At 36.8% G+C, this 22,416-nt stretch overlaps 2 protein-coding genes and 1 long non-coding RNA gene across 4 annotated transcripts; 2 read left to right on the forward strand and 1 right to left on the reverse strand.

Moving 5' to 3' along the window:
* The first annotated feature begins 4,437 nt into the window (after nucleotides 1-4,437).
* On the forward strand, nucleotides 4,438-12,307 carry LOC110721173 (uncharacterized protein At3g03773-like). 2 transcript variants are annotated; one of them, XM_021900304.1, is made up of 7 exons: nucleotides 4,438-4,579; nucleotides 5,557-5,740; nucleotides 8,236-8,395; nucleotides 8,808-8,840; nucleotides 11,577-11,608; nucleotides 11,716-11,755; nucleotides 11,932-12,307. In XM_021900304.1, the coding sequence occupies exons 1-7, from the start codon at nucleotides 4,575-4,577 to the stop codon at nucleotides 11,964-11,966; spliced, it is 489 nt and encodes a 162-aa protein (XP_021755996.1). In that variant the 5' UTR covers nucleotides 4,438-4,574; the 3' UTR covers nucleotides 11,967-12,307. The 2 variants fall into 2 exon arrangements, with proteins under 2 accessions (XP_021755996.1, XP_021755997.1); XM_021900305.1 differs by lacking the exon at nucleotides 8,808-8,840.
* A 1,638-nt stretch (nucleotides 12,308-13,945) lies between these two features.
* Nucleotides 13,946-15,620, reverse strand: LOC110721174. Its single transcript, XR_002511404.1, has 2 exons — nucleotides 15,353-15,620; nucleotides 13,946-15,226 (listed from the first exon to the last, which is right to left on the reverse strand). It is a non-coding gene; the product is annotated as an uncharacterized LOC110721174 (long non-coding RNA).
* Nucleotides 15,621-18,784: 3,164 nt separating this feature from the next.
* LOC110721176 (protein YIPF5 homolog) lies at nucleotides 18,785-19,912 on the forward strand. The gene has a single exon (XM_021900308.1). It carries the CDS (start codon nucleotides 18,900-18,902, stop codon nucleotides 19,665-19,667), a length of 768 nt encoding a protein of 255 aa, XP_021756000.1. The 5' UTR covers nucleotides 18,785-18,899; the 3' UTR covers nucleotides 19,668-19,912.
* The last annotated feature ends 2,504 nt before the right edge of the window (nucleotides 19,913-22,416 follow it).

The raw sequence follows: 22,416 nt of genomic DNA on the forward strand, positions 1-22,416 counted from the left end.
GGGGTTTTTGCTCAATTCAAAAAATTAGGGTTTATGAAATGATTATTTGGACAATTAAACATGTAATTGGGGGAAAAAACATAATTTAAACATGTAATTGGGCGAAAACACTAACATTGTAGTGGTGATTAATCATTTCGAGGATCATGTTCATGTGAAAAAAAATACACCATTACAGCCCAAAATACCAAAGTATGAGTGGTGAAATTAGATTAGAGGCTTCCTCCCACTCTTGCCTTCCTTGCTCACTTTCTTGTTGCCTTCCTTGCTTACTTTCTTGCTGTCTTTCTTGCTACCTTTCTTGCTACCTTTCTTCCCTTTCCCTTTTGTTGCTATATGCTTCCTTCTAGGTGTAGATCTGATAGTGTTCTGCTGCTTTTTCAAACCCTCATTAAATTCTTCTTCAGTCACAACACTGCTCTTTTGCTTAGAGAAAGTACCGCGATAAGGGTTCTTTTAGAAAGAAAAGGAGAGAGAGTGAAAGTTGAGTGTTGAATGTTAGGGTTTAAAATTAAATTTGGGTGGGTGAGAGTACAGTAATGAGAATTGAAGAGGAGAGAGATGAAACTGAAATAAGGGAGTAGAAGAACAGGGGAAGAAAGAGGGAAATCGAGGGAAGAGAGAGAGAGAAAGAGAGGGAAAAATGTTGCGTGGGCCCTTGATGACGTCATGTCTCCCAAAAGGTGGGAATTTGAAAACTTTTGGAAAAAACTAGGTGGTAAAATTAAAAAAAAAACTTGAGGGGGTAATTTCAATTTTAGCAACCATAGTTGGTGGTAATTATCAAATTTTCCTTTTAATAATCCCAATTTGGACTAATTTTCTTTGAATAATCTCAACTTTTGATTACTAAATTTTGCAATAATCTCAACTTTCACTTGTGTTTTCTTTCTTTAATTCCAATTATTAGTTACCTGAAAAAAATGGTAATTTTTTTTAAAGCAAATCACAAACTTATCTTGGCATTTGAAAGAATGGTCGGGTTACTTGGTCAGCCATAGGAGTCAGCGGTTACTCAGTCAGTCAGGGTTACTCGGTCGGTCATAAGTTGATGGTCAGAGGTTACTCGTGTGTTAGCTTGCAACACGGCATGGCCAACCACACAAAAAAGTTGATGAAAACAAATTATTTGTTGCTTGTTGCAATTTAATAGGTTCAAAACAACATGAAGATTTTTTTTTTTAAAAAAAAAAAAAAAAAAGAAACACCGAAAACTTTGAGGGGTATAGTTATAAACAAGATAATTTACCAATGACCGTTTGACATTTTTTTTATTAACAAAATTGCTTAATGATCTAATTAACTCCTAATCAAATTTTTAGTATGGTTAATTTCTTCGTAAATTTTAATTACATTATTAATAACTTTTAATAAAATAATTAATTAAAATTTTCCAAAATAATTAATTAATTTTTGTAAGACCACTCCCCTCCGACCTCTTTCACTAGTCACCAGACAACCACTTTTCTCGAAGCAGCCCGTCCTCCCCAATCCCACTTTCTGGTGCCCAACCCTCCCCCTTCCCCCTTGCTGGCCCGACGCCCTTCCTCCTTCCCCTGCTGTCGGCAGTCACCCCTCCCCTTCCCCCTGAAACACCTTTTCCAAAACCCCCTCCCTCCCTGACAGGGTAAAGTCGTATCCCCTAATAAAAAATAATTACCTAAATCACTAACTAAGGTAGATAGGGAAGTAGGGTCGATCTCCACAGGGAAACAAGTCTTTTTACTCCTAATTAATTATTATAATCTAAATTATTTAAGTAACCAATATTTATAATTAAGTAAAAAGACTAAACTACTAAGGTTGAGATTGGGAAGAAAACATTATATGAAAGGATCTAGGGCATAGGTTCACCAATAAATAATACTCCAGGGTAAAACATAGTAATCAATCATTGACATTGCATAAATAACATGATTAACAGGCTCTCGCAATTTATTAATCAACATAGATCTAACAGGCTCTCGCAATTTACTAGATCTAAGTTCTTATTGAAAATAGCCTTTAATATCAAATTAACATCTGCTCGATTCATCAATTTAATATTGTTATACTTTTACAAGCCGCAATTGTAAAACATTAAAACAATCCAATAAGAAAACATCATGCAATACCAATAATCAATAATAGTCAATCATCAATGCATCAATTAACCAGATTGTAAAGGGCTCTCGCTACGTATTACAATCACACAATTAATTTACCGGTATTAAATCTCATCTCTCGAATCTTGACTTAACCATTTATAAATTAACTTGCCTATTGAAACTAGAACTAAACATTAATTCTCATCTCTCGATTCTTGAATCAATATTGCCAAACTCATGCATAAAAGATAGGCTTAATCTAGTCACAGAGCATTAAATCAATCAATAGGAAATTAATCTAGCATTGATAATCAACAACAATAATTTACCCCTTCATATTATTTATTAGATCCCCATAAACCCTAGAAATTAAACTACTCACACATATTAAAAACTAAACTAATCAAGGTAATAAAATAAATCATGATGAAAGGAATAAAATAAATAGCTAAGATTAAGGGAAAAGAAATCGTTACCAAAATAAATCTGGAATTAATGAAAGAATTAAGAACAAAGGTTTAGAGAGAGATTAAGAGAGAGAGAACTAAGTAGAGAGAGAAAGTCTAAGAAAGAAGGTACTAAAATCGTATTACGGAGGAGTATTTATACTCCGTACAAAAATCCTAAACTAAAACAAATTAAAACGACACTAATCGTCTCCTAAAAATACACGCGCCCGATCGGGCGAGCCTTTTTGTCTCTAATAACAATCTCGCGCCCGGCCGGGCGCGTCACCGGGCGCCAGCCATAACTTCTCTCGCCCGGCCGGGCGGCTCATTTGGGCCACTATTTGGACTTCGATTGGGCTCCAATTCTTCGGGTCAATCTGGGTTTCCTCTTTGGGTCTTGAATACTCGGTCCAAATGCCCCGGTATCATCTATACCGAGCCCTTAATCACCGGTTCGATGGCTCTAATCGGCTCTGGGCTATAAAATCTGGTCGTGTTTCTCCAATGCTCGTGATTGCTCTAAAATATCTCGGGAAAATACTCCAAAAGCATAAATCCCTACAAAAGTCAACCAAATCTACGAAAACACTAGAAAACCCCAATTAGTAATAAAAGTGGCTCTAAAGAGCCAAAAACACTACTAATTATGACCAAGGGATGGGGGTAAAATACTATATAAAATAGACACATCACTCCCAATGAAACCCGCTAAAAACTCCTCCCCACTCTTAAAACCCTAACCGCCCTTACCTCTACCCTCAAAAACCCTACCCGCTATGGTTTTAGGGATGGGGGTCAGGGAGGGCGATTTACTAGGGTTTGGGAGTTTTTAGCGTTTTCGTGGGGGTTACGGGAGATGGGGTGGTAATGGGAGGGCGAGATGTCAGGATTGGCGTTTCTGGTGCGAGGAGGGGATTATGACGTCGGTAGGTGATCGCCAGAGGGTCGGGCACGGGAACGGGTGCTAACAGCCTGATAGGGATGGGAAAGGGTGGCTGGTGGGGGAGGGGTTATTTTTTAATAATAATAATAATAATTAATATTATTATTTATAAAAAAATTAAATAAAAAAACTAATTAAATTTTTCAATCAAACATTAACACGTGTCCTATATACCAATTAATCAAGTAAACAATAGGTCATATTACTAATTCTTCGTTGGTGAAGTGGTGATTGAGACTACACTTGGTATGAGGACCCGTGTTCGATCCCCACAACAACAATTGGGAGGGGACTGCTACCGAACCACGGTAGGACTTTATAGGTATTATAAGCGGAATTTCATGAATCATATTTATAGTATCTAAACCAAAATCACATGCATAACACACAAGAATCCCATAATTATACCTTTCAAGCGTGAATTCCACATAGCTATTCGATCGGCAAATCAGGGATAGAATAGAGCTCCAAACATGACTCTCTACTTAGTCCACGAGATTCGAACGAGTCGTCCAACAATACTAGATTGGTCGTGTGAAGGGGAAAACCACGATCACCACCTTTATGGACAACTGGACCACCACGAACGATCACCACCACCACCGAGCACTACCGGCCGAGAGGGGAGGAGAGAGTCGTGAGCGAGAGGGAGTATGAGAGGGGTTGGTTTCGTGTTGGTTAATTAGGGTTTGATCCAACTGATCATGAATTGTATGTTCAACCCTAGACGTTTATTTATAATCCTATTATAATTAGATCAGGTTACGAAGCCTAAATCCTCTCAAAACCCTCCATATGGCCGGCCTCGTCCTCTAATGCTCGATCTATGCACTTTGTGCGACCTTATAGAATCCGTCTAATTACACTTTGACCTATTTTGCTAGCTCAAAAATCGTTAATAACTCTATTTATAATATAATAACGACTTATCTCTATAATTTAATCCATTTATATGGGTAGGAATTCAAGAATTGAAACTGCATTACTTTACAATACTTGTTGAAACCCTGAGACCCTGAGTATCGACATCACTGGAATTACTCCGTACTTTCTCACTTCTCATTCAGAAGCTCTCAACTGCCAGTTTACTTTACAATGAGGTTCGCTAATCGCTACTCTCTCTCTCTATATTTTAATGGGTATACAAATTTCAATTAATATCGTGTTTAATGCATACATTTGTTGTCTGTTTTTCCTAATATGAATTGGGTTCTTGGATCATGTTTTTTTGTGCAGCAATTTCATCATAAACTGTGAAAAATTCCTGGGTTTTTCATGGATTTTCTTTTATTTGCTTGCTATAATTTGAGATGTCAATTTTGTATGAATTTGTTATGTTTATGGTGGAATTTAGAAAGTGCTTTTTGCGTTTATCTGACCTTTCGATATCATACTAGGACGCCTGAAAGAAACTGGATAGTTAACTAGATGTCTCGGGTTCGAGCCTTGGAAGCCCGGTTCGAATCCTGGTTAGACGGAGTCTAGCTACACTAAATAAAAGTAATGGATTGATGGGGTGATTTTAAAATGGTTTAGACTTTAGAGTATGCAATGTACTTTGATCAAATAAACCAACCTTTGAAGAAGAAGAGGAGGGGGGGGGGGGGTCGAAATTTGAGCAATTGATTTTCGAACTTTTGTGTAATTTTTGTTTCGTTGAGGGTTTGTTCTGGTGGTGAGACGACTTGTTTGTTTTGCATTTTCCTCGTAAGTAGCTTGTACACTCCGCTATTTCTTTGTTGTTTAAAGAGGAAGGAACATGAATCACGAAAGTCTAGACTTAAAAATAAAGTGCATGTTATATGTAGGTTGTTACACTGTTACTGAACCCCCTTTGGGTTTTCTTGTTCATCATGCTTTGTTTGGTTTAGAAAAATGTACGCTAATGGCTGCAATGGTAAGTGACACGATTTTTGTGTTTATTGAGGATACAGGTTGCTTTGTATACCTGAACTGATATCCTCATTTGAATGACTTGAATCTAATGCAATCTGTTATTGGTTTTTATGTATTTTGTTTTATTTCTTGTCAAAACATGCATTAATAAGAAAACAAAATTGTTTCTCTCTATTTTCAGTCGCACCCCAGAGATTCTCTGGGCTCAACGCTCTGATAAGGTCTATTTGACAGTTTCATTGCCTGAAGCCAAAGATATCGTAGTGAAGTGTGAGCCCGAGGGACTATTTAAGTTTTCAGCCACTGGGCCACAAGAAGAGAAGTATGAATTTACTCTGGATCTGTATGGAGCCATAGCACCGGAGGTTTGTTCCCTTTATTTTAACTTCTGCTGTTCTATTCGCTTTGACAACTGTAAGAAAGCTACTGCTGCTTGATATAGCAAATTAATATTTTATAACTGTAGTTGTGATGTTCTGTAAGCTTCCTATGTATCTTATGTTCTGTGAAGTTAGATGCATGTCATTTGCATTCTTTGTTGGGAAATATGACCTCCAATCTCCATTCGGATCTAAGGTACGGGTGGGGGTTTTGGAGGGGAGAAGGGGGTTTCTTTTTTGAAGCATTGGGTTAATTATCTGAAACTCCAGTAATTATATTAGCTTGATATTGAGATCCCAAACTCTTTTCAGATCTACTTAATAAAATGAATTCCTTGAATTGCTTGTGGGATACTGAATATCTCTGCTTATGCGTTGTTGTTATTGTTCTGTCTTTCTTTTCATTTTTTATATCTTAATTTATGAAAATGCAAAAGATTTCCCTTTTACTTTCTTTCCTTTTCAATATGGAAAATATATTAACTAGTATATCTATGTCTGAAGTTTGGGCGTCAAATTTTTCTCAAGTTCAGGAAAATTTATTGAAGTTTGGACTTATATTTTACATATATAGAGGCTCTTGTAAGAACATATTTTTATAGTATCATATTTTATTTTTGTCAAGAAGAAAAGGGACCATATTTGCCTTAAATAGAAAGTTACATTATAAATTATACCTCCTCCTAAAGAAGACTCCTTCTCTCCTCAAGTATGCAACTCTTCATCTCCCTTGAAGTTTGAAGTTTTGTTCATTTTCACTCTCCTCCATTGTCTAAATCTTGAAGAAGATGCTCTCCTCTCTCCAAAATTCATGCTAACAAGTTTGTAAATTTCTCCAAAACTACCAAAGAAACATCCAATTTGCTTCAAATTGACAAAATATTAATTTAAAAAAATGAAAACTCTTGAATAACTCTTGAATCTCTTTGCCAAGAAAATTGAAGTGTATTGATGCTATAAATCATGGAGTTGTAAAAACATAGAACACAATTGTAAGAATATATAGTATGTGCTTGAAAATAAAATATAGAACAAGGTTTGGAGTTTCACCTTTTTTTTAGCTTTTTATTTAATTATTTATTATCTTACCAAGTTCTTACGTACAATCATGTTCATTTTTAAAATTCATTCTCTATACATATTCTCTCACTAAGGTAGCTTTTGAACTTAAACACTGGTAGTATATGTGAATATATGGTGCTGTGTTCCCCCACCTTTATTGTCTAGAGAAACTCAACATTTATGGAAGCAATTCTGGAGATATACTTGTAAGTTGTGATTATGTGTTAAAAAGTTGACCTATGCTTGAGTATGGTTATTTTACAATGTCACTTGTGTTGCTAATGCCTGTTCTTGAGTAGCATCAACATAGATGGAATACATACATGAATGGAATTTACACGTGCCTGATATCAATTGAAGAAAAGTTTGAGATATCCCTTTTTAGAGGTTTGGGGTTTTGATAGTAGTTCTAAAAATATTGTTAACACAAAAGGAAAAAAAAAATCTTTATCACCTAGGGATGATGAAAATAAAAACATTGAATTTATCACAGATGCTCTATGGAGTAGTAAACTTTTACCAGAAAATGTATAAAGCATGTTAGGATTTAGAATTACGATTTTGGTGGGGTAATGTAAATGAAATGACGGTGCAAAATGCAAGATCATTTTTCTTTGCTCCATAGGATGTGGATGAATTAGGAACTTACACTAGCGTCGAGCCATCGACCACGTTAGAGCTGGCCAAGATTTTAGTAGAAATGGGCAATGGGAAATGGGAAATGGGAAATGAGAAATAAGATTTTTCCTTTTGCATCATGATTGGAAAACAGAGAGACTAGTCAAGATCTAAGTGTTATCCTTGCAAATTGTTTATCTATTTACAATTCAATGTATCCATATATATCATCGTGTTTGGTATTATAGATTAAATAGGTAACTACTTTTTTTTATAATCACAATTATAGGTTGTGCACTTCTCCTTACTTTTTTCATGGTTGGGGCTTCTTTGGTGGCATTGAGAAATAGTGTTGGTGTTAGTTTGAGCCATCCTAAACAGCCCCCTGTGCTACATTTTAGCAGTCTCACATATATGCTCGAGCTGTATCGACATGGACCTTTGTTTATTATGACCAAATCTGTGAATGAGTACATAGTGTAATACTTCATAGTTTCGTACATTATTGGTTAATAAGTAGCTCTGTAGAATTTTTCCAAAATCTTGTAACTGTCAAGAGTTTGGAGCATTTAATGGTAGAAACATTTTTTGATTGAAACAGCTACAAGTGTTCTTATGATCATTTTCCCATCATCATCTAAATAACATGTCACTTTATGACAACTCGGCCAAGCATTTTGATCAATTGTTTTGGGAGTTAGGATGTGTAGCATCTTATGTTGTGCTTCTTGGAAGTTTGGTTAGGAGGCTCTTAGGAAATTTAGTGCTCATATTCTTAGTTCTTTACCTTTTCCTTGCAGGGGTGTAAAGCTAAAACAGGATGGAGGAATATATTGTGCTCAATACAGAAAGAGCAGAGGGGCTGGTGGAAAAGACTTCTAAAATCAGAAGAAAAAACTCCTCCATATCTGAAAGTTGATTGGAATAAATGGCGTGATGAAGATGACGAAGAGTCAGACTGTAAGTTTTTTGTTTTTATTTGGATGTGTCATGAAGAATCCATTACTCCTTGGGGTAAAAGACCCATATTTCTTTTTTACTAATTCTTTCCCTTATATTACATTTTAATCCCTCAAAAAGCGATGTCTCCCTTCCTACTAACAATAATAAAAAATATACTCCACTACCAAATAACACACAATAAATTAAGAATGCCAATTGTTTTTCTTTAGATTCTGTGTCGTCAAACCAATGGGAGCACATCATTTTTCTTTAGGAAAAATTGCAAAAAATCACCTTTTATAACAACTTTTTTGTAAAAAAACACCTTATAATTTTTTTTTTTTTTTGTAAAAGAACACCTAAAACCGCTTTTTTTTTTTTTGCGATATCACACCTTAGTCCGGTTTCCGTCCTTTGACTTGGTTTTCAGGCATTGACTTGCACGTGAGAAGCACGTGTTCCGGTGAGTTCCCCCTTTTCTTTCCCCCCCCCCCAAATTTACCCTCCATTTATCCAATTTAACTTTCTCTCTCCTCTCTTCTTCTCCAACAAAATCCCAATTATTCACCATTGATGAAGAAATCTGCATTTTAAAGCATGAATTGTTGCAATCAACCTAATTTCAAGTAGGGTAAGTTGTTGTAATGACTGAAATTTCTTGTAAATTATGTTGGGTTTTTGAATTTTCATAAATTAGGGTTTGTAATTGAAAATTAGGGGTCTTCGTTTTTGCCCACAAATGATGAAATTAGGAGTAATTTCGAGAGGCCAATGTACATCAATCGTGCTTGCTCTATTGGGCTTTAATGGAGGAAGGGGATGAAGAGGTGAAGTGGGGTTTTTGGGTGGATTGGGATGAATAAACGGGGTGCAATTTTCATGGGAGCATATTGGGTGAGATGGTGTTGGTGAGAGTGGTAGTGAATTAGTGGTGGCGGTGAGGTGGTGTTGGTGTGGGTGGCAGTGAGGTGGTGGCGAGGTGGTGGCGGTGAGGGAAAAGAGAAAAAAAAAATAAAGGAAAAAGATCACGTGACCCACACGTGCAAAGTCAACGTCGGAAAACCAAGTCAAACACCGGAAACCGGGTTAAGGTGTTACTTCGCAAAAAAAAAAGTGGTTTTAGGTGTGTATTTACAAGAAAATTTTTATAAGGTGTTTTTTCGCAAAAAAGGTGTTATAAAAGGTGGTTTTTTGCAATTTTTCCTTTTTTTTTAATAGAAATTCTATGGTTTGTATCCCTCTGAAACTCTTTCGAATGGGTCGATAATTGTAAAAAAAATTGTGGTGTATATGTACCTGCTATGTAAATTGCTTCTTTTAATAAGCCAGCGTATTAAATATGATTAAGTTTAACTGCTGAACCACTATACTCATATAAATAATTATAAATTAAGCACCATCAAATAGTGACTTTACTGATCAAATCTACTATTTAGGTGATTATTTAGTCTAATCTTGTGAATTTCTCCAATCACTCTTTACCAAAACCTCTTGTAGTTGTTTGTTTTAGTCTTTTTTTTTTTGGTGGAATTGGTGTTGAAGATTTTTGCTAGAAGACACCAAGAGGGTATTAGCTCTATACAAAAAGAAGGCTTAGGTCTATATGCCTTGAAGACACTGGTATCCTATACCAAGATAACATATACAGATGTTAATATTCTCAGGTTATACAACCATCCATGATATTATCTATAAAATCAAGGACAAAGGACATTTGATGCTAATGCAAATATGGTTGAAATTCTCACAAAATAGAATATAAACACTTGTCCTGATTAGGCTTTCCCTGAAAATCTTCCAATTCCTCTCTTTCCCTGTACATGATTCTATGTATCTAGATTCCACCTTTCATCTACTCACATTCAACCTCTTTTTCAAGCTGCAGGAACACCTTTGAAACCTTAGAACTTCAAAGAAAGATATCATTTAGTTCCCACCAAGAAAGCACCATAGAACAGAAAAATAGAATTTGGTTTGACTGGCTCTTTATCAACAACTTCAATTTTTTGCATTCTCAATTTCTCATTACCAATTTATACGAACTATGACATGCCAATAAGTGTTATGCTTCATGGGAAACTATTAATGCTGAAACATTTTCGCTGGTTGATTAACTAGTCTCAATTATCTGCAGCAAAGTATCAGTGTCACGACTATATGTATATTCCTTTTTAAAAACATTGCATGGTAAAACGCTACAGCGAATCCATGCGTGAGTTCAGATTCAAATATAAGTCCATGATAGCCTTTATTGATTTTAACGAGTCTATTGCTATCATACTGACGGTGATGAACAAGTCTATTCTAGTTAATCGCATTTTGAATCCAAAATAAGTCATTTCTCTGGAAAGTCTTTTCTAAACTATTCGGCTTGAGTTATCTCAAATTCATGTGATGGTGCTTATGGCAAAGGTCACTCTTGTTTTAGTTCAAGGTCTTGCATTAACATTTTTCCAGTCACTTCAATATGCAATAGTTGTGGTCTTCATTATGAAAATCAAACTACCTATCAATGTGACAGTTGAGGGTCACATCAGGCATTGTGAATCTTTTCAAGGTTTTCTGATTTCCCGACTGTTTTGGTTGCATGAAGTTATATCATTCTCGTGTAATTGACTGAAATTTGTAATAAGCAACTGTAAATAATTGAATAGAAAATAGATTGAAAGCTTGATGATTGATTAATTGAAGCTGAAGGTTTACAGGGATAAGCTGATAACTTGAGGCTCTCACTCTCAAAAGGGTAGCATTAGGCTACTACTCTCATCACAAAATATCACTCTCAAATCACCGCATAATCCTCACAACTATTCTACTGCTCTTTATATAATCAAGCCATACAACAAAAGATAACATATTATTGATTGGAGCTTATCTTCTTCTGCACTTTAGCAATTCAGAAATCAGACCCATGTTGCCACTCCCTTGGTGTTTCCGTAATGACCCTTGTCTTCATGTGCTGAAGTGTCCTCTGCCAACTGCTGTGGTTGATTCTTGTCCCCTCTTCCACTTTTCTTCGTTGTGTACACCCTCAATGGTGACTCAGTGGAGGCCGATAACGGGTCTATGACATCTTGCTTAGAGTTGGCATTCTTGTATATGGAATTGTGATTAGTGACCCCGTTTATGAGTGTACCTTTTTAAGTGTTTCTTGTAAGGCATCATTTTATTGCTAAAAACTTTTCTGTTTCACTTGCAGCTGAGTTGGCCTACAATGATGATACTGCTGCGGTAATATATAACATTTCTGTTATTCCTATACAATGAATTTCTACTCTTGAGGTGAGGATTATTGATATGTACTATTTACTCACGTGGCCGTAATCTGTCTTTTGCAGGATAATGATGGGGAAAGCAGTGATGATGATGGATTACTCTGTGAGTTCTAAGATCTTGTTTCATTTACGTGATCTTAATTTCGATTGCTCATTTGTTATTTTTGAATGATCTCGCTTGTGTTAGTATATACCAATCTTCTGTGAAAAAACTATCATTAAGACGGTGCAGTATTTGTGCAATTTATTCTGATAAACCTCTTTTTATGTACATTGTAGATCTTCCCGACTTGGAGAAAGCTCGGGGATTATGAATTCCTGAGGTAGCTACAATGGAAACATTCAACTGCATGACCTATGCAACTAGTGCTCTCAATTGACTTCTGTAGTCTATAAATGCGTGATATAACCTTTAGGCTGTAACAAAGTGTTAGGATTCTGTTAGTGCAAGTAATATTCTCTGTAAATTGACCTAGAAAAATAGAACTTGATGTTGGTAGATTAAAGACAGCCCAGCTGTGCCTTTCTGAGAATCTCTAGTTCTTATTGGTCTCTATATGGTGTAAACTCAATTGCATGTAATCTAGATTTCTTAAGAGTGCAGTATGAAAGATGATGAATTTGATGTTCTTTAACCTTTAGATTTAACTCCAAAGCTACATACTTTAAGATTTAGGAACATATATTAATCGAGGTCTCAAAACAGGATATCCTGAAAATTTTGTAATTGTTATGCACCAGAACATTATAAATGATTATAGCCAGTATATTGATTGGGTAATATTGCCAATCTATGGTTTATATGGTACTCCCTCCGTTTTTAAATACTTGTTCTATTTCTCCATGCACGGAGTTTTAAGAGAAATTAATAAAATATAGAGGAAGTGGGGTTGGTGGAAGAATAAAAAATTATAGAAAGCAAAAGTAGTAGAGAGAATTGGAGGAGAGAAGATATATGTTGGGACCACTAGGTGAGAGAAATTGATTAAATATTGTAAAAGCTTTCAAAATAAGGAAATAAAGCAAATATTTAAAAACGGCCGCAAATGGAAAGTGAAGCAAGTATTTAAAAAAGGAGGGAGTATATATCAACTATCAAGCATTAAGACTCCTGTTTTCTCTTACCTTATGTTTGCTGAATGGTAATTATGTTTGCTGGGTAAAAACTATCTTTGTTGAACTTAAGTTATATTTAATGAATTGAAATAAAGTTTACAAATTAAAAGTAAAAGTAATTTATATTTAACAAAATTTTGAAGCTCATTTAATAGTGGAAAAATTGCCAAAAATAATCCCTATTTTGCTCCGTTCGCTTAAAGTGACTCAAGCTTTCGATTATGTTTACTTGTTTAGTAATCCCAACTTTATACACTATTCGCCCAAAACAATCCTAACCGGTCATTCAACTTGTTGTTACAAATTATCAGACACGTATTATTCTATTATTGGTTAAAAAAATTTAAAGCAAAATATAAAAAATAATCAAAGAAAATAAAATCAAAAAATAATTTTAAAAAACCAAAGCCTTCAACCCAGCCACCCCAACACCACACACCCAGCTCAACCCCCTGCCTCCAAGCGCCGGCCACCGCCCAGACACCCTCCCCCTCCCTTAGCCGCCGCCCAAACAGTCAGACACCCTCCCCTCCTTTGACATCGGCGCCGCCCAAACACCCTCCTGAAACGTAAGCCTTTACTATTTGTTCTCGTTCTGCTCATAGTTAGGGGTGTACAAAAATTGGCCCGGACCTGAAACCGGACCTGAACCGACCTGAACCGGACCGGACCTGACCCGGACCTGTTGATTCAGGTCCGGTCCCGGTTCTTAAAAATCCAGGTTCCCGGTCCCGGTCCGGACCCGGTCCAAACCCGGGGTTTTCAGGTCCGGACCTGAAACCCGGGAAATCGTAATTAAAAAAAAAAAAAAAAAAAAAAAATCTGATTCTCTCAGCCTCCCTCAATCTCTTTCATATTTTTAAGTTCTAACCCTAACTCCCTAAGCCCAAACTCTCAGCCTCCCTCAATCTCAACTTCTCAACGCGACTGTCCGGCTGTCCCAACTCGCTCCGGCCACCGCCCACTGCCGACACCTCCCTCATTCTCTCAGGCGATGCACACCGATAATATCTGGTAAGTATTTGCTTATAATTTTGGTATTTTTAATTCGAAATAATAAATTAAGTGTGAGAATTTATATGTTTATTCTTGTTTCAAATTTTCAATTGCTTTTAATGATTGTTTGATGTTTGCATGTTGAATTTCTTATTTTTAGTTCATCTCTTTCGAATTTCTGTTTTTTTTTTTTGGTTTTTTTGAGTTTAGGGTTCATTAGAATTAAGAAGTTTAGGGTTTAGGGTTCAAGTGCGAAATTTAGTTCAAAATTTTGTGTTTATTATGATTATTAAGATTAATTTAGTGCGAAAATTTGTGTGGTAGGGTGGGTTGGGGTGGGGTTATGGTGGGGTTACGGTGGTACGGTTCTGGTGTGTGGGGGTTAAGGGTTAAGGGGTGGCAGTGGGGTGGGGTGGGGTGGGTTGGGGTGGTGAGCTGGGGTTTTTGGGATGGCTGGATGGAAAATTGTGAATGTTGATGGGGTTGTCGGGAGTGGAGATGGGGTTTTCGTGGTGGCTGGTAGGGTCACCGAGAGTGGAGATGGGTTTTCGGGGTGGCTGGGTGGTGTTTTGGATTGGAGGGGGTTTTGGAGTGGTTGAAAGGAGTCAGGGCAATGTTGGTTCTGTTTCGGAGCGTGTAGGGGTTTTTTGTGGATTGAGAAATTGGGTTGGATTGGTGTTTGGCTCGATTCATTTGGAGCAAGGTTAAATGTGTACTGTTGGTTCCGATTGTGATTTCCTCCTTTTCAAAGGTGAGAAGGATGGAGTAGCAAACTCACGGGGTCTTTTGTTGGATTGAATGTTCTGGGGTTGAGGTGGGTCGATGGTTTTGAAAAAACTCTTGAGATTCACTGTGGTTGTTCTAAATTTTTCAGTTCTCTTTAGGCCAATATTCATGTTTGAGAGATTCTGGGCAAGCAATATAGCAGACTTACATAACCCACTCTTGTCAACCAAAAAAGGAACAGACATATAAGGATTCAAAGAGAAAGTATCTGCTTATGGCCAACTCTATTACACCTAGAGCACAAAATAAACAAATTCTCATATCTGAGTAGCTGATTTGATCAAGGATGGCCATTGGTGAGACATTTCTGTCAGCATTTCTGCAGGTGTTGTTTGAGCAGATGCTGTAAACTGGAGGGAAGAAGTTCTTGAAGCTGATTGGCGGATTTGATCTGCCCAAAACTATCAATAAATGGAAAACGCAACTTACTGTGTTGGAAGCTCTGTTGGAGGATGCTGAGCTGCAGCAGTTTCACAGCAAACCTGTCAAGTTATGGCTAAATGATCTCCAAGATTTAGCTTACGACATGGAGGATATCTTGGATCATTTCGCAATTGAAGCCCAGCGTTACGAGTTGGAAAAGGCGGAGGAAGATCAAGATCAAGATGATCACTCTCACCAAGGGATTCTAGACAATATGGTTTGTGCTGCTACCTTGCTAATTTTACTTTTCTCCCTAATTGCGATAATACTAGTTAGAATATTAGATACTAGTTTTTGTAAAAAAAAAAAAAAAAAAAAAGATTGAATAGCAGTGTTTTACAGAAGAAGAAGAAGAAGAAGAAGAAGAGCAGTGTTTTACCTGTTCTCAGGCTGAGTTACCATCATATGCCATATCATTTGAAGCGTGTCTTTGCTTATTGTTCTGTGTTTCCAAAAGATTACAAGTTCAAAGAGATGGAAGTTGTCTTACTATGGATGCCTCAGGGCTTCCTGCCAGAAACCCAAATTGAAAGTATGGAAGATATGGGCCACAAATACCTTAATGACTTAAGATTATGTAATTTTATGAGTTTTCGTGGACTTATTTGTATTTTCGGTGGACTCATTTGTATTTTTGGTGTTTGAGAATCGGGACTTTATAGACTTTATGTAGTTTTCGGTGGACACAAGTATTTTTGGTATTTTTGGTTTGTATGTAATTATTAAATTATGCAACAGGTCTAAAAATCACAAAACAGGTCCATATGCAGGTCCAACAGGTTTTGTATTAAAAAAAAAAACGAAAAAGACACAAAACAGGTCCATTCAGGTCCAAACCCGGACCGGACCTGATTTTTCAGGTCTGGCCCGGAACCGGACCTGTTAATTCAGGTCCGGTCCCCGGTCCTCATAATTACCCAATTTAGGTCCCCGGTCCAAACAGGTCCGGTCCAGGTCCGGTCCGGTTTTGGACCGGTGTACACCCCTACTCATAGTTACCCATTGTTCGTATAACCGAATAATTTTACTCACATTCTGAATTGGTGTAGAAAAGTCTGCCATATATTTTCCTTCATATCACTTGATTAAGATGGAATTGTATGATATCAATTGAGCTTCAATTTACTTGAGCAATTAAAGTATCTCGACCAATTGCGCTTCTATCACTTCAAAGAGCTTCGAACAATTGAACTCTCAAGTCGACATACGGTCTCCTATAAGGTGGTTCGGCGCCGAAATTTAAAGGGGTGAGGGATGGGGTGGCGCCGGCCGGAGGGGTTGAGCCTGGGTAGTGCTAAGCTAAGGGATGGTGGTGGTTTTTTTTTTTTTTAATTTTTTTAATTTTTTTTAACAACGGTTTAAATAGATATAAAAGTATTACAACCTATGAGTCTTGCTAGCTCTTCTATTACAAAGAGAAAAACTTAAATTAAAGTACTTCCATGTTTGATCATGCCGATTTGAATAATCTACCACTTGTCTTCAAGCATGTGACGAGGAACACACCATTTCATTTATGTATTCCACCATTGAACTTGGAGAATGCATTGGAGGACGATGACGAACAAACAAATTTTGGCATACATATTAACGAGCAAAAAAGGACACCAAGTGCCTATTACATTTAGTAAATGGGGCAGGAAACCAAAGTGGTCAAAACTTAACAACACAAACTGAATCATCAATTCAAGTGATGCGATACCCTTAACTGTGGGTACCATTGATCTCTTCTCAAAGGAAGAGACCATTGACATACTATAAACCTCCAAAATTGTCTTTCAAAGGCCCCCGAACATTTCATTTTGGGGAGCAGTGTTAGGATAAGTAATAGATTGAAAATCCATTATTAGGTTCAAACAAAGGACGTCAAGGGACATCCTTCTGAAACTCCTTCGATCGAAAAAATCGAAAGAGGAAACTACAAACAAACTACGAGCCATGACCAACCTTGTCAACCAAACCATTCCACAATGATGGAAAATTCCCCACAAAACGAAACTTGCATGTCCAAAATTCTTATAAATAGGAGCATAACACACCCATTTAAGTCCCCCAAAAACCTTGACAAACTCCAATAAGAACAAAGAGAAACGCATCCAAGACCATCAAAATTAGATCAAAGACCCATAAAAGCAAGTAAAACTAATTCCAAACTATTAAAAACAAGTAAGGCCATAAAGCAAGAAAAACAACCAACTTATGCCGACTTCCGATTGCAGCCTTTACCGTGAAGGCCAATACTCGACTAACTTCAACGGAGGCCACGAAAACCAATAGAAACGAACCCGATCCGAATATATGAAGAATACGGAGGAAAGGCACGAGAATATAGCCCAACGCAAGAAACTCACAAACCTTAACCCTAACTTTACCTTTACCAACTCGATCTTTCTGATCACCCGTAGTCGGCGACGTTAGAGGTAGTCGTGAAAACTTGTTTTGTCAACGAAACCTTAAACCCAAACTGAAAAAACAACCTTCTTACCCTCCAATACCCAAACCACAAAGCTATTTCTACTTAATTTTTTTTAAAAAAAAAACTCAAAAGAACACCATCACAATAACTTTTCGGCGAGAAGAGGATAAAACTAAGTGGAGGTAGAAGCCCTTGTAGGAGCCTGGTTCCACTTCGACTTCACCGCTATAACAAGATCTAAAGAAAAACGTAGAAACAGGGGAGAGAAACCCGCCGGAGAACTGGCCGCGGCGCCGAAACTCCCGCGGCTGGTTCTCCGATGAGTTCTAGGTTTCAAAGGAGAGGGTTTAATGTTTTAGAAGAGAGAAAATATAGTGTTTAGAGGGGTGGGTATTTTTATTTTTTATAAATTAACTAGTTCATAATAATAATACTAATATAAATATTAACATTAATTTTTTATTTTTTATTTTTTTAAAAAAAAAACTTTTGATCAAATATGAGGTGACATTTGTACATTAAACTTTTTAAAAAAATTTACCTGTTTAATAGGTAACCGGTTACTTGAGACTGTTTTGGACGAATAGAGTATAAAGTTGAGATTATTAAAAGATAATCAAAAGTTGGTATTATTTTGAGCTGACGGAGCAAAGTTGAGATTATTCTTGACAATTTTTCCTTTAATAAATGAGCTTGAACATGAACCTAAATATCCTCGTTTAGATATGTTCATGAACAACTCGTTTATTTATGTTTGTGAACTACTCATTGATTTATATTCATGAATTATTGATTTATACATAAGTGTTAGTTTGATTCGAAAGTTTATTTATTTATTTTTTAAAAATAATTAAGATTTATTTCATTGGTTTATAACTAAGATTTAATTATTATATTAATTTTGAGATTTATAAATGTCAAAATTACAAAGCTTGTCTATTAGAGAAGCTCGTTCATGAATTGATCGTGAACATATAGCGACATATAGTACTATATGAGTCGAGGTTAAACAGGTTTTTAAGCTCACTTAATTATGCTCGAACTCGTCTATTTAATATTTTACTTGAACGTGTGCAAGATAGTACTCGACTCGGCTCATTTATACCCTACTATATAAGAACTCCAACAACTCCGTAAAACGTTTAGAACATTACACAATTTCTATATAAACGTGCATAAGTCTGAAGTAAAGATTAGAATAGTTGTAGACCCAACCTTCTAGTATACCATACGAATGTGATTATATCATACGAAATGTGATTATATCGTCTTAAAAAAGTGATTATATCATCCAGAATGTGATTATATTATTTAAAAGTGTCAAATTTTGGATTTAGAATAATTTATTGTAGATCGATCCATACAAGACCAATTGTAATTTTGAATGTCAAAAACGAAAAGAAACGATCGAGTACCTTGTCTAACTACAGTCATCAACAAAAACCACCGTTTGCTACCTAAAGGTAAAGGGCCCTCCTGCTACGCATCTCTCTCTCCTAACACCAAAAAAATGCCGAAAGAATTCCGCATCCCACCCGTCTCCTTCCCGTCATCCGGCTCATCTCCGGCGACCACCACCACCACCAACATGCTGCACCAACGCCGAATCCCCACTGCACCATTCCAACCCCAACGCCCTTCCTCCTCCCTCCCTTTCATGTCCTTCGACATCTCCTCCGCCACCGCTTCCTCCTCCTCCTCCGCCTTCCCACCACCCCACCTCCCCTCCTCCTCTTCCTCCGGCGCCCTCTTCTCCGATGAACCCCCTCTTCTCGAAGAACTCGAGATCAACCCTTCCTTAATCTGGCACAAAACTCGCTCATTACTCAACCCTTTTCGAGTCAACTCATCTCTCCACCTCGATCCCGATCTTTCTGGCCCTTTCTTGTACTACATCGCATTCGGGTTGTTCCAATTACTCGCTGGGAAAGTTCAATTTGGTGTCATTCTTGGTTGGATTGCGATTTCTTCCATTTTTCTTTACACCATCTTGAATTTTCTTGCTGGGAGAAACGGGAATTTGGATCTCTATCGATGTTTTAGTGTTGTTGGGTATTGTTTGATGCCTATTGTTATTTACTCTGCTGCTTCGCTTTTTCTTCCTTCTACTGGATCTACACCTGGGTTTGTTGTTGCGGCGGTTTTCGTGATCTGGGCTACTAGGGTCTGCTCTCGCCTTTTGACTGTCGATGAGTTGGGCGCTTCGGAAAATCGTGGGTTAATTGCTTATCCTTGTTTCTTGATTTATTGTCTCTTTTCTATGCTTGTCATGTTTTGATTTACTCTACCTTTCAATATTATTACTTACACGGAGTATTACATTAATTAATTTGGTTGTAGATGATGTTATCAAATTTTGGTATTGGAATACAACAATGTATGAATCGCAATACAACAATGTATGAAAGTATAGTATCTCTTTTGTAGTAAATGGATATCATCAAATTGTTATTGGTTCTTTGGTTGATTATGTTTCGGATTGGTTGAAAAGTAAAGAATGTTTCGTTGTAGTTGATCAATTTACTCTTTTTCTTGGGTTGCATTTTGAATTGACATTGTCTATTTTGCAGTAACTTAAAGTCTTAAACTATTAAACCGGGTGTGATGGTTGTTTTTAAAAATCTGTTATTGTGGAAATGAGATTGGAATTGTAGCTGAGCCATGGAGCATATGGCTGCTGAAAATTGCATTTTCTTGACAATTTTGTTCACTTGTATTACGAAATAGCTAATGGTTGATTTGAGGATGTTTAGTATACTTATGATTTTCTATACATCAGCTTAATGAAAAGGAATTAGTTTTGTTTGTTGTCCAATCTTGTTTCTGACCAATATTGACTAGTCATCCAAACTCCGAACTTCAAATGCTGTTAGACTGTTGAACACTGAGCCAGATCTATGCTTAGCTGATTTGGAAATCATAGGCTACATCAGACTCCTTCTGTTGTGAAATAATAGTCTATTATTTTTCTGTGATTTTTGAGGCTGATTAGTCTTAACCTTACATAATCTAATTGCCAAAACTGTTAAAATAACTTATTTTAATGACAAATCTATTGTGTATTTTAGCTCATCTGAAATTAGTTCTGAAAGAAATGTAAATTTTGTTGACAAAATATGATCTATGACCTAAGTGAGTTTTTTAATGTTTATATTTCTACACAATTTTTGGCAAAATGTGCTCAATATTCAGCTGTTTGATTACTTTGGCAAGTCTACAGTTGAGGAAGCTTTCTAGTTTTCTACCATCAATTAATGTGTAGCATTCTTGTCGGAAACATGCTGATTAAGTTTAACTGTATTGACAACTGTTGACAATATAGTTTGAAATCTATTTATAAAATTTGCATATTTCTCAAATGGAAAGTGTAGTTTTGGATTAAATTCCTGCTGTAAACTTATTCTACTAGTTTAAATATTTTTGGTTGATTATTATCAGTGTCTCGTGTATGCTACTTTATGTTGTGCAATTTGTATATCGATGGCACTGGTAAGTTCCATGATGATACGCTCTATGTCCCAATGTTTGTTTTAGTAAGTTTCTGTTATTTTCTGAACGTTTTCCAAATATTTTTCGAATGTTGACGTCATGGATGTGAAATTAACCCGAGTGCTAGCTTCACGTGGAGGTCTATTTGTCTGCAAGGGATGTAGTTAGAAAGGGGGCTCGAAAGATGGTTGGGAAAGGATCCTCAATTGACATATGGAGGGACCCATGGATCCCAAATATGCTTGATTTCAAAGCTCTGCCACGACTGCAGACTTTGGATGAGGCTATTAATATTATTTCTGAATTGATGTGTGAGGGCTCTTGGAATGCTGAAATTTTGAGTGATAGCTTCTCAAGATGGGAAGTGACTGAAATTGCTAAAATTCCTATTGCTCTTTATAGTGGGGAGGATAGCTGGACCTGGCACCATTCAGATAATGGTGAGTTTTCTGCCAAAAGCGCTTACTATGTGGAATTCAAAGCAAAGAGAGACCCATCTCGCGCTTCTTCATCTGTGTCACCATGGGCTGCAAATGTCTTACCAAAAATTAAACATTGTGGTTGGAGAGCTCTCAATGGTGGGATCCCTGTTCGCAGTAATTTGAAGAAAAGAGGTGTTTGTATTGACGACATATGTCCAGTGTGAGGTGAATCTGCTGAAACCTTGATGCACACTGTTCTTATGCAATTCAGCCGTGGAAATATGCCACTTCTTGCCCCTTTGCTTGGACTCAATGAAAGGTGAGAACCTGTCTTAAACTGGGTTTATTCCATTGGTTTTGTTAAAAAAGTTGAGTGTGGAATTTTTTTCCGGAGTTTGCTTTGGGGTATTTGGTTGATAAGAAATGCCTGGTTTTTGAGCAAAAGAGAATTCAGATTAATTGATGATGTGATCCGAAAAGCTGTAAAGAAGGTCTTCTCCAATATTTGCAGCAGACAACCAGTTCGTAATACCTGGGTGCCTCCTGCTATGGGCCTTTTTAAAGCGGATTCTGATGCTGCCTGCTTTATGTATAGTTCAGCGGGTCTTGGGGGAGTAATTCGTGGTGGAGATGTGATGGCTGCCACCTTGCCCACCTGCTGCAAGCTTAAGGGGAGCTTTGCTGTGGATTTCTGGAAGCCTTTGCTGCTAGCTAGGCACACCCTATCTATTGCGCTTGATGGTGGCTTGAACAAAGTGATCTTGGAGACTGATTATCTAAAACATTATCATCATTTAAAAGGCAAAAAGAGTGAGAATACCAGTTTGGCTTTATAGTGAGGGACATTCTTCACTTGGCTTAACTTTGTTCTTCAGTCGAGTTATCTCATGTAGGAAGGTTGGGTAATGGTGTGGCACATAGACTTGCTAAACTTAGTACTTGTTTTGATGTTATGAGGGTCTGGATTGAAGAGGTACCTGTTTGTGCTCTTGATGCTGTTGTTTTTGATACTTCACGTTTTAATTAATAAATTTTTCCCTGTTCTTGTCAAAAAAAAAAAAAAAACAAAAAAAAAAAAAAGTTGTATAACTTCTGTTATTGTGGAAACAAGTTTGA

Source organism: Chenopodium quinoa, unplaced genomic scaffold (genome assembly GCF_001683475.1).
Source record: "Chenopodium quinoa cultivar QQ74 unplaced genomic scaffold, ASM168347v1, whole genome shotgun sequence".
NCBI lineage: Eukaryota > Viridiplantae > Streptophyta > Magnoliopsida > Caryophyllales > Amaranthaceae > Chenopodium > Chenopodium quinoa.

Excerpts from the sequence above, each read along its gene's own strand:
- LOC110721173 (XM_021900304.1), top strand. Across the intron at positions 11,609-11,715 it reads ACAATGATGATACTGCTGCG|GATAATGATGGGGAAAGCAG; the intron begins GTAATATATAAC and ends TGTCTTTTGCAG. Across the intron at positions 11,756-11,931 it reads TGATGATGATGGATTACTCT|ATCTTCCCGACTTGGAGAAA; the intron begins GTGAGTTCTAAG and ends TGTACATTGTAG.
- LOC110721176 (XM_021900308.1), top strand. The coding sequence starts at position 18,900 with ATGCCGAAAGAATTCCGCATCCCACCCGTCTCCTTCCCGTCATCCGGC.